General features: G+C 48.0%; 4 protein-coding genes across 4 annotated transcripts in view; 3 read left to right on the forward strand and 1 right to left on the reverse strand.

Moving 5' to 3' along the window:
- The window catches only part of C922_01808 (hypothetical protein), a gene marked incomplete at both ends in the record, with an annotated part of 5,235 nt that extends 2,230 nt beyond the window's left edge, over positions 1-3,005 (reverse strand). Inside the window, 5 exons of the mRNA XM_008817411.1 lie at positions 131-782; positions 954-1,905; positions 1,998-2,133; positions 2,299-2,359; positions 2,886-3,005. Coding sequence (XP_008815633.1) covers positions 131-782; positions 954-1,905; positions 1,998-2,133; positions 2,299-2,359; positions 2,886-3,005 — 1,921 coding nt within the window. The remainder of the gene's footprint in view (positions 1-130; positions 783-953; positions 1,906-1,997; positions 2,134-2,298; positions 2,360-2,885) is intronic.
- Positions 3,006-4,114: 1,109 nt separating this feature from the next.
- Positions 4,115-5,451, forward strand: C922_01809 (hypothetical protein; the record flags this gene model as incomplete). Its single annotated transcript, XM_008817412.1, has 2 exons — positions 4,115-4,159; positions 4,429-5,451. 2 exons carry the CDS (start codon positions 4,115-4,117, stop codon positions 5,449-5,451), a joined length of 1,068 nt encoding a protein of 355 aa, XP_008815634.1.
- Positions 5,452-7,092: 1,641 nt separating this feature from the next.
- On the forward strand, positions 7,093-7,892 carry C922_01810 (signal peptidase I; the record flags this gene model as incomplete). Its single annotated transcript, XM_008817413.1, has 2 exons — positions 7,093-7,243; positions 7,489-7,892. The coding sequence occupies 2 exons, from the start codon at positions 7,093-7,095 to the stop codon at positions 7,890-7,892; spliced, it is 555 nt and encodes a 184-aa protein (XP_008815635.1).
- A 1,079-nt stretch (positions 7,893-8,971) lies between these two features.
- On the forward strand, positions 8,972-10,384 carry C922_01811 (hypothetical protein; the record flags this gene model as incomplete). The annotated part of the gene is made up of 1 exon (XM_008817414.1): positions 8,972-10,384. The coding sequence occupies one exon, from the start codon at positions 8,972-8,974 to the stop codon at positions 10,382-10,384; it is 1,413 nt and encodes a 470-aa protein (XP_008815636.1).
- Between the last annotated feature and the right edge of the window lie 329 nt (positions 10,385-10,713).

The raw sequence follows: 10,713 nt of genomic DNA on the forward strand, positions 1-10,713 counted from the left end.
CTCACCGCCCCATCTACTACACTGCTTACTCTTCTGCTCACCGCCCCATCTACTACACTGCTTACTCTGCTCCTCACCGCCCCATCTACTACACTGCTTACTCTGCTCCTCACCGCCCCATCTACTACACTGCTTACTCTGCTGCTCATCGCGCTCCCCCCGCGCGCCTTCCTCACGCGGCCGCAACGCCCCGCTATCTGCACGAGCTGGTCCCTCGTCAGGAACGCGGTGCCCACCTGTATGCTACGAATGATTATCGTGTGCACGTTGAAGTTCACCCCCACGGACAGGGTCGTCGTGCAGCACAGACAGAAAAGGGTGTAGCTGCGAAACGCACCTTCCACTATTGCTTTCTCCTTCTTCTCCAGCTGCGAGTGGTGATAGAAAATGCCACTCAGGATTAACTTATCCACGTCCGGAATTTTAACGCTCATCTCCTTCAGTTCGCTCACAAGCTTCACCCTTCTTTCGAGTACTTCCCCCTTCACCTTGTAATTCCTGTTTTTCAAATAATATGGCATAATGTTGCTTATAAAATACGCCACCTTTTCGCTTTTCTTCCTCGTTGGACAAAAGATCAGAACGTTCCGCTGCAGAATGAGTTCCTCCGTCAGCAGGTACACCAGATGATCTGGGTCCAGATAGAACGGCACTCCCAGCGTCCTCTCCAGCTCCTTCTTGTGTATATCTCTGTATATCCCGTTCTCTATCTTGTACAAGTGCTTTATCTTCTGCAGCTTCTCCTTGCTCACGTGCACCTTGGCGTCCAGCCAGTCGCCGATCTGGAAGGTCGTGCGCCATGTAAGGAAGAAAGAGGACGCAAGGATGGTGAAGTAGGCGCGGAAATCGTCAAATAAGACGCGAAAATGGTCAAGTAGGACGCGAAAATGGTCAAGTAAGAGTCGAAGTTGCCTGTACAGCAAGGTAACTCCGCAGAATAAGGCGAAACGCACCTGGTCCACATTCGGCAAAGTCGCGGAAAAGCCGTATACTCGGATGTTAAAGACACTCTCGAAATTCCGCTGGATGTACTTAACTTTCGTGAGCAAAGACTCAATGAAAAAACCCCTCTGCATATCATTAATGTAGTGAATTTCGTCAATAATGAAAATATAATTGCACTTGAGGTTATTTTTTATAATAATGTTGAGTATGATGTTGGCCTGTTCATACGTGCACAGGGCAATGTCGGTGGACAGGCTGTACGAGTACCCAGTAAAATTGGAGCTGTTAAATTTTTTTATATTTAGTGACACGGTGTCTTCTCCGAGCAGCTTCTCGTAGTAATCATTTTTTTCATTAATGAGTGACACCGTTGGGAGGGTTACTATAGCTCTGTACCCCTGGTAAAGGACCAGTCGAATGATTAAAATGTCGTATATTATGGTCTTTCCCATCCCGGTTGGGATGCTGAATAGGAAATTCTTGTAAACAGAGTTGTTCCTTGTGTCATTGTTCGCGTATGGTGTGCCCCATTTGTCGTCACAGAGGTGTGCGTTTGGTGGTTTCCCCTGTGTGGATGGTTTGCATTCATTCGCTTGCCCCCTCTGTGGGGATAGGTCGCGTCCATTTGTTGGTCTCCTTTCTGGGGATATTTCGCGCCCATTTGTTGGTCTCCTTTCTGGTGATATTTCGCGCCCATTCGTTGGCCCCCTCTGTGAGGATATTTCACGGTCTCTTTTCTCTTCATCCCTCTGTTTCAATTCCTCCAGGGGGGTGAAGAACTCCGCGTTGAAAAAGGAGTCTCCGTTTTGGGGATGTCTTCCGTCGGGAGTTCTTCCCTCCGCCGCTTTGTCGTCTACCTCACTTCGCACATTCTTTTCGACTTGCTCGTTCTGAAGGATGCTCCTTAAGCAATCCGCCTGCTCCTTGTATAGCTCGTAAATTCCTAATCGGTTGTACTCGCTGCGGTGTGTGTCGGGGGTGACAAAAGTTTGCTACTAAACTGGACCAAATACTGGCGATGAAACTCAGGAAATGCTTCTCCCTGTGCTCACCTTATGATGGATCGCGGGATGCAGTAATACTCCAACATCTTTTCATCCAAATGGGCTTCCGCGCTGAGGGTCATCAGCTCATTGACGGTACGGTACAGGAGATTCACGTCGTGTATGCTCGACTGGGCGCCTGTCTCTGCGGGGGGGAGCGGCAAATAGCGTGGCGGCAAAGTGGGGAGACGCAACGTGGGTCTCGGAAACGTGTAGGGCGGGAGAACAATGCTCAGCGAAGTGGTCCATCACGGGGGAACCTCAATTTGGCAAAGTTTCTTCCCCGCCTCTTCATTCCAATTTTCCGCACTTGATATGTTCAGCTCGCTCAGGATGCGGTTGTCCATCTCCACGGCGTCTTTGCAGTTCGCCTAGGCAAAAAGGAAAATCGCGCACGCGCGGGGGTGAGCAAAGGTAGAACAGAACGTATGAGGGAAGGTAAGCGGTCGCGTGTCTGTCCTCACACGTGTTTGTTCGCCTCTGTCCATTCGCCTCTGTCCGTTCGCGTGCGTTTCCTCTGCAGGGGATTCTCCCTCTCTCGCACACTGTCGCTTTACTAACGTTGGTGTAAATGCGGCCACACAACGACACGTAAATCAATTGCTGCCTGTGCCGGTACATTTTTTTCTTGTAAATCCCTAATCTGCTCCAGGGTGAAGGGGGGCGAAGCAGGGTGAAGGCAGTTAAATACGGAACATCGCGTAACGGGGTAACAACCCAGGAGAGACATAGCCCTTTGGTTTATGTCAAGTGGACAAGATGGGGAGAGGCACAAAGGACAGGGAGGGGAAGGAAACGGGTGCACTTGGTTTAGTTACGATTTGTCCAGGATTTGACACCCAAAAAAAAAAAAATAAATAATAAAATAAAATAATAAAGCACAATTTAGGGCAGCACTATTCGGCTGGGACTGGTAGGACTGATTTCCCAAGTTCGGTCTTCGAGCCCATCTAACCTTCTATGGCAGATGAACACGTTTGGCTTCTTCTCCTTTGGGCTCTTATCCGGTGGGAACATTGTTGCGTTTGGTTTTTAGAAAGGAGGGAAAAAAAAAAGAAAGGAAAAAGAAAAAAAAGAAAAAAACTCCTATCAGTTCGCATAATACACAACACACTTATGAGAAAAAAAAAAAAAAAAGGGAAGAAGAAAAGTGGAGGGCAAGGTGCTGAGGGGAGGTGGTAACCCCAAGTTCATTTCGTCACAAATTCTTTCATTTGACTGTTTAACGGGAGAGAGACAAAGGGAATGTCAAGGATGCGACAATGGGGTTGCCAATTGGTTAGGGAACAGTGCAGCTGCGGATGGAGGTAGGTCTTTGTGAGTTTTCTCCCCTCTGTGATATTATTCTCCTCTCGAGGGATTCTCCTTGGTATGTTTTCCCCTGTGTCCTGCTCCCTTGCTTTTACTTTGTGTTGTTCCTTTTCCCTATTCGCCAGTGCAACATACGACGAAGTTCCCTTCAAGTGGTCGACCTGGCTAGCCGCGCTGCGTTGTTCTTGCCCTTGCGAAAAATTCTGCTTGGCTCACTACCCGGTGGCGCTGCTTAAGCGGGACCCATATGTCCCTAAATTGGCTTGGGTGGCGACGCACATGCATGCATGCATCAGAGGCACCCCCGCGCGATGCCTCTACCTTGTCAGGTTCGCGCCAAGCAGAATCAAGCCATATACACGTATGGAAGTGCGCATATAATACGTACCAATGTATGTACATGGAAGCACCTGCTCGTGCGCGGATTGCACTGTTTTTTTTTCTCTCTCCAGCTTGCACAAAGGAAAGCTCCCTCAATTGTCAAAAACAAAAAAAAAAAAAAAAAAAAAGAAATTAAACAACTTGAATTATTATTTTTTTTATTTTTAACCCCGTTGATGAATACAATGTGACCTCCTTACGGGGGAGATACTTCTGGAGCTTCGTGAAAGTAGCTCTGAGCTCGGCAACGGAGTAGGAAAGGGCGCAACTAGCGATCGGAACAGTGAGCAACATTGACCGAACAAACCACATTGAGGAAGACCGAACCAACGCTGCGCATTTCCTACAGCGGAGCGCCCTTCCCCCTTCGCCGAGGGAAAGCCGTCCAACCTATCCACACGCATAGTCACTAGGCGAAGAGATGCAAAAGCAGAATGGAGGAAGAGAGAGATGACCTCGCTACGATGATCAGCATAATGGTAAGACGAAAAAGAAGGGACAAAAAATGCCTATGCGAGGGAGCACGAACTTTTTTTCTTCCAACATGAGAGGAAGAGAAAAAAAGTGGCGTGGGGGGGGCAAACTCCCCCCCCTGTGAGATGTTCGTCCTGAGAGGTTCCTCGTGAGATTCTTCTCACCCTCCCCACTCATGTGAGGATTTTCTGCTGATCCTGATTTGGTCTAGCGTTTTGTGCGTCTTGGCCACACAGCACCTTCACCTGTCTTCCCTCTCCCCTTCCCCACGCAGGAGAACGCCTCTGAACAGAGCATGAAAATCTCCTTCTTCGATGACGGGCAGTCGATGGAGTCCAAGAGGGAGAAAGACAAAGTGGAGGAGGAAGAGGAGGAGAATTACCCCCCAGGCATCAGCAATGACGAGATAAAAAGCCAACCCAAACTAAACGACGTGATTATTAACAATGAGGACCAAGCAGTTATGCTTGTAGATTTGAGGAGGAGAAAAAGGATGAATCCCGACGATGAATACTACTCTGTTAAGCTGCCCAAGTTTATAGGCGTGTGTCCCGATATAGGGAGGCTCCGTCGGGGGGCACGCGGTGAGGAGGCACGCGGTGAAGGGGAACGCGGTGAATGGGAACACGGTCAAGGGGTACACTTGGCGGACACACGCAACGTGATTGATCTCGAAGGGGACGGCCGCCACCCACACCTGGCAAAAAACCAAAAAGCGGTCATCTCCTGGAAGTTTGATGTAGACGCATATAACAGGGAAAAACGAAAAAAGGATTCCCATACGATGAAAGAGGAAGAGATCAAAAGAGCAAAACAGAAATATGTGCAAAGGGAGGATGCACCAAGACGTGGTGAAGCGATAGAAGGCCACTCAGACGGAAGCGACTTGCCTCATTTGACAGATGACGACCTCTCCGACTTTTGCAGTGTCGATGAGCTTTACCAAACATATCAGGTGACTCCCAGCTGCGATGACCTCATGAGCCTTCCATGTGATGACCCAAATGAGAAGACAACCATCTTGTGTCGAAACATGGAGTTCCTCGAAACCGATTCCTTCATTGTCGAATATGAAGATGGCAAACTCATTTTCTTTATTAATGAAAAACCATACCTTTTAGAATCCGACAAGGAGACCAATTATCTAATCGAACTGTCGGAGATGAGCATCCTTCCTATCCACTGCATTCTGGAGAAAAAAATTTTCCTCAAATCGATTACTCGAGAGGAACAGGGGGTCTCTCAGGGGAGTGCATCGCCTGGGATGGCTGACATATATTACTCGCTGCAAGGGTGACGCGGTGGATGCGGCGGAAGCGGTCGGACCTGTTTGGGATGTTGTTGCGATGTTGTTGCGATGTTGTTGGGAGGGTTTTGGCTAAGTGGCCACTCGCTTTTCTGTTGCCCTTCTGCTGGTTAATGCAAGTCGACCCCGACCCCCGTTCGAAGTTGCGCATCTTCTGTTCCGTCGAAGGGGGCCAGGTGAGATGGCCGAGTGGGAGGAAACACCCTGGGGGGAGGTACGTAGGCGCCTCCCCATTTGGACTCCCTTCCCTCCACGTTCGGTCTTCCTTCGCCTCCGTAACATTTAAGCCGATTAAGTTGATACTTCCATATGAGGGTAGCCCGTGGGGCTGCCTCCGCCCTCCCTACGTCTTCCACTTCGATGAAGGAGAATGTGTGAAGGGGTGGGGGGGGATCTGCTCCGACTTGTCCGCAAAGGCCCCCTGCGATTTATTCCATCACATGTGTATCTTTCCTTTTTGAAGATGCATGAGAAGATATTTTTTTTACTCTGTTCCATTCGTTTATTTATTATTAATTAATTTTTTTTTTTTTTGCGCAGTTTGGTTTAACCATGCGCCCCCTCGCGGTTTGGTCCATCTCTCATCATCCGGAGATGCTTTTTCGAATGGACAAGAAGTTTGTCCCAACGTGTGAGTCACACAATGTGTTGTAACTTGGCCGCAGTCTCCCACGAAGGGGGGTTATTTCGCTTATTTCGTTTATTTTGTCTATTTGGTTTATTTGGCTGTTTTTTTTTTTTTTTTTTTTTTTCTTGCCCTCCATAACTCAAATGCCTAGCTGCTTCCCTGCGAACAAAAAGAGCAACGCTTTAAAAGATTGTTTTATGGCACTCTCCGACTTTTTTTTTCCCAATTCTGTGTAATCGACCGGGGGAGTCACCAACACGGGCAGTTGTCACAGTTGACAAAGTTCGCACGTTGGTCCAGTTGGCGCAGTCGGCACAGCGGAAAAGACCATCATTTGTGCTTCGCCGAATGGGGAGAGCATCACCACAGGAAAGAAGAACCACTGAAATGCTATTCTTTCGCGAGGTGCTCAGGTTCGTGGCAATGCCTGTGTGAATACATTCGGTGAGCAGAGCGATGACGTCGGCTCGTCGTGGGGAGGGGGAGGCTCCAACGGATTGCTCTTGATCTCGCGGTACACAACGCGAACGGGAAAAAAAAAAAGAAAAAAGGGAAAAGAACAGGGAAAAGAACAGGGAAAAAAACAGAGGAAAAAAAACAGAGCAAAAGGGAGGAAGAAGAGAAGCAAAATAAAATGAGGTGAAATTTAGTGAAAAAATAAAAATCATGCCGCCCTCTTTTGCCTATCCCCACCGCGCGAAGAGAGAAGCTAAAACCATAGGGGGCATACAAAACTGCCACGCTCAGTTGGCCGATCTCGCAAGCCTCCTGTCACTTCAAATTTGGCGTGCGTGTTAGATCATAAAACCGGTAATCATTTGGAAGTGCTCTCCTGCAGAAGGCGCAGAGGGGACTCCCCCATATGCAGGAACTCGCCATTCTCCAACTTGGCGCGCTCACCCGTAGGCACGGGCGAGCTTGAAGAGGGTTCCCCCGTCTAACGGCCAATCTGATCACCCGTCCAACCAATAATCCGCTAATCGGCTAATCCGCTAATCCGCGCGATGGAATTCATAAAGGACCAATACAAAGCCATTTTGCTAGAACTCAAGAAGAACTTTAGAAACCCCCGAGATGGCATATCCCACGTCCTCAACGTAGTGTGTTTGCTGTTGAATGCCCTGATGATTTGGAAGCTGCTCGTCGTGCTTACAGGTAGGGCAGCCGTGCGTATGTGTGTGCAAATGCAGTTTTTGCTAATTTTGGGGCACCACTTGGTTGTGCTGTTTGGCGATCCTTCCCTTCTTGCGTCGTTACACCGCACGGGATAGGGAGGCTTCACCCTGCCGTACATGTGAAAGGGAAGAAATATATGTAACTAGCCTTTTTCTTTTTTACCGCTTTTTTTTTTATCCTTTCTTTTTTTTTTTTTTACCCTTTCCGGGGTGTGCATAATCCAGGCTGCGAATCCCCAGTTGTAGTTGTCCTGAGTGGCAGTATGGAGCCAGGATACTTCCGAGGAGACACCTTGGCACTGTACCACCCGCCGAACATCCATGCAGGCGACGTGGTCGTGTATCAAATAAATGGAAGAGACATCCCCATTGTGCATAGGATATTAAACATTCACATAGGGAAGGACGACAAATTTCATTTGCTATCAAAAGGGGACAATAACAACATTGACGACAGAGGGCTCTATGAGTCTAACCAGTATTGGCTAGAAAACGAACACGTGCTTGGTCTCTCAGTTGGATATGCGCCATACATCGGAATGCTAACCATATGGGTTAATGAATACCCGGCCATGAAGTGGGGAATTGTGTCGCTCATGCTGTTTATGATAGTACTCGGGTACGAGTGAATGGGGCGAACTTTTTTTGTTAAAATTGCCAAAGAAGGGGTGTTTCTTCACTTCTCTGTTTTTTTTTTTTTTTTTTTTTCCCAAAATGGCTAGCTATTTTGGTGTGTTGCTCACCCAGTCGGCCAACTCTCCTTTTTTCCCTTCTTAAAGTTTAATAAAAGAAATGTTAATCATTCTATTTTGTCACCTTGACCATGTTAGGCACATGGACTGATGTGTGCGTATTGGTTTTCTGTCCTGTATGATGTGCCTTTTTCCCCATCGGTTCTTCCTACTGATACATTTTTGTCCCTGCAGCGGTGCCTTTCTCGCTCTTTTTTTTTTCTTCTTTTTTCCACCGCAAAAAGGGGCAAGCAATCTGGACTACGCGAAGGAGTAAAACTGCCCTGAAGAGACAGTTAAGTGAATTTTTCACGCGTAACGGTTTAAATGTGCCATAAAGGGAAATATAGACGGTGTCCCTTTATGCATACTGGGAAAAGTGCTAATTAGAGCATTCACAAAAAGTGTGCCTGCGGAGTGGTAAAAGTGGGAGCTTCCTTTTTTTTTTTTTTTAATTACGCATATATGTGGACATGTGCATTTTGCTATGTATCTACACCATGTGTCGCAATGTTTCGAATGGGACCTCGTGGGTCGTGCCCCAGAGGGGGGAGTAGTACGCGTGGGTGGCTGGACATCCCCCTGTGCATATCCCACCCATTTGTCCTCCTCGCCGCCATGATCGAACCAATGGACGCCGCGTATACTCCCCTGTGGAATTGCAAACGCCGAGTGCCTCCTCGTGAAATGTTCTGGCCGAGTTGGGTGATCCCGTCCTAAACGTATGCACGTGTCCTTTTGTGAAGTTGCCAATTTTGTGAAGTTGCCGCTTTGTCGAGTTCTGCCCAAACAGAGCGAACCTTCGAGCGAGACCGCCCCTCCATTTTGCACTGCGTTTTTGTGTTTAATTTTTTTCTTCCCTTCCGCCGTTACGCCAACCGTTCTTAAAATATAGCCGTTTCTTCTTAAGTGACCATCTGTCTGTGCGCTTTCGGCTAGCCACACGTTACCACCTCGTTTTTTTCCTTCCCCGCAAAATGAATAATGGACACCTTTTCATCCTGCTGACAATATTGACCATCTGGGGCAGCAACCTCCATCGGGGCTGCACTGCTGAGAATGAGCACGACAAAAGGGAGAGCGCGGTAAGCTCAAGTGGGATTTTAAAAAACGTCGTCAAACATGCCCCCAAAGTAAGTTCCAAAGAAATTAAGGACAGCGAAATAGGGATAATTAAAATGGCACACGAAGAGGAAAGCAAAAGGTTACAACAAATGGGAAAGTGTGCAAAAGATTATACATTACCTTGCCCAAAATTCTGGAAAAAAAAAATTATGAACAAGTCAGAAAATATTTGCATAGCTAGCTCGACGTACAACGGATTTTGCAACCCCCGTCAATCCTTTGACAACTTTACACAAAATGAAAAAATAAAAATTGAAACGAGCTGCAATGTAGAATGGGGATGCAAAAATGTCGTATCCGATGCATGCGAAAGTGGGAAAAGAAATTACAACGAACCATGTCCTGAGGGTTTCATATCTCAAAATGACAACACTTGCACGGCTGACCTGACTGTGTATGATGGCCTCTGCAATGGCGAGAAGATTGACTTTACCCATCTCACCAAGGAGGAAAAACAAAATTGGAGTGTTGCCTGCGAAGCGTATTGGCCTTGTTACGTCGATTGTTCACTCAACAACAAAACACTCTCCATGTGTCCTTCCAACTGGAAAGAAACAAATTCATATGAGTGTATCCCACCTGCTAGCTACAACGGGCCATGCAAAGATAGAAAAAATTTTAAATTTTTCAGTGAGCTCATGAAAATCAAATTTGAGGAGAAATGCAAAGTTACTTTTGTGTGCACAGATTTGTGTGAAAAAGATTATCAGCAAGAGTGCCCCTTACATTGGATGAAGAAAAATGGCTACTGCTTAGCGCCTCCGTCTTTCAATTTATGCGACAGGAAAAAATATTCCTATAGTAACTTAACGCAGGATGAGAAGAAGCAGTTCGAGGACAAGTGCTCAGTTCAATGGCCTTGTCGAAAGAGCCACTTTTGTGACATGGACTGGACCGCTGAGTGTCCCCTCAACTGGGCGAATGAGGCACCGCGGGAAGGTGGCAGCCAGGATGGGGGCGACAAATACATCTGCACTGCCGATACATCCCTCTACAGCGGCAAGTGTGCGTTTATTTCCCTCCCGAATGGCGCTGACGAAGAGACCAAGCGGGAGGTGGCTTCCACGTGCAACACCCCCTGGCCGTGCTCCGCTACAGGTGGTGCTGCAGAGGCCACGTCGGATCGGAAAAGAGTGGAAGCAGGAGGTGCGGCTGTCACAAATGGCCCCGTCACTATCGACGGTGGCGTGCGCCCCAGCACGGGACCCGCTTATCGCGTGGTCGACAGCCAGGGGGACTTCCCCCTCGCGGACATCATGCGCTGATGTGGAATAGCTGCAGGATAGAAGCGGGACGCGGGACAGCGGCGCGGATGGGCGTTCCTCGGAGGCGCTCCAAAATTGTGTTGCAACCCTGTGTGGGTGCCCCTTCCCTTTTGATGTTTTCGCCGAGGGATAGCTGCATCTCGCCCTCACTACAAATGGGGTATTGGAAACAGCATTTTACGGCTCACCCCTTCAAACTAGTCAACCCTGTGCAAGGGAAGTTGCGCCACTTTTAACTCATCGTTGTGCGGTTTGATCTGTAGACAGACAAAACAGGTTAGCAACTGTGGGCACAACTGCCCCCTGAGAAGAAAAAAAAAAGAAAAAAA

This window comes from Plasmodium inui (assembly GCF_000524495.1).
Source record: "Plasmodium inui San Antonio 1 unplaced genomic scaffold supercont1.6, whole genome shotgun sequence".
NCBI classification, from domain to species: domain Eukaryota; phylum Apicomplexa; class Aconoidasida; order Haemosporida; family Plasmodiidae; genus Plasmodium; species Plasmodium inui.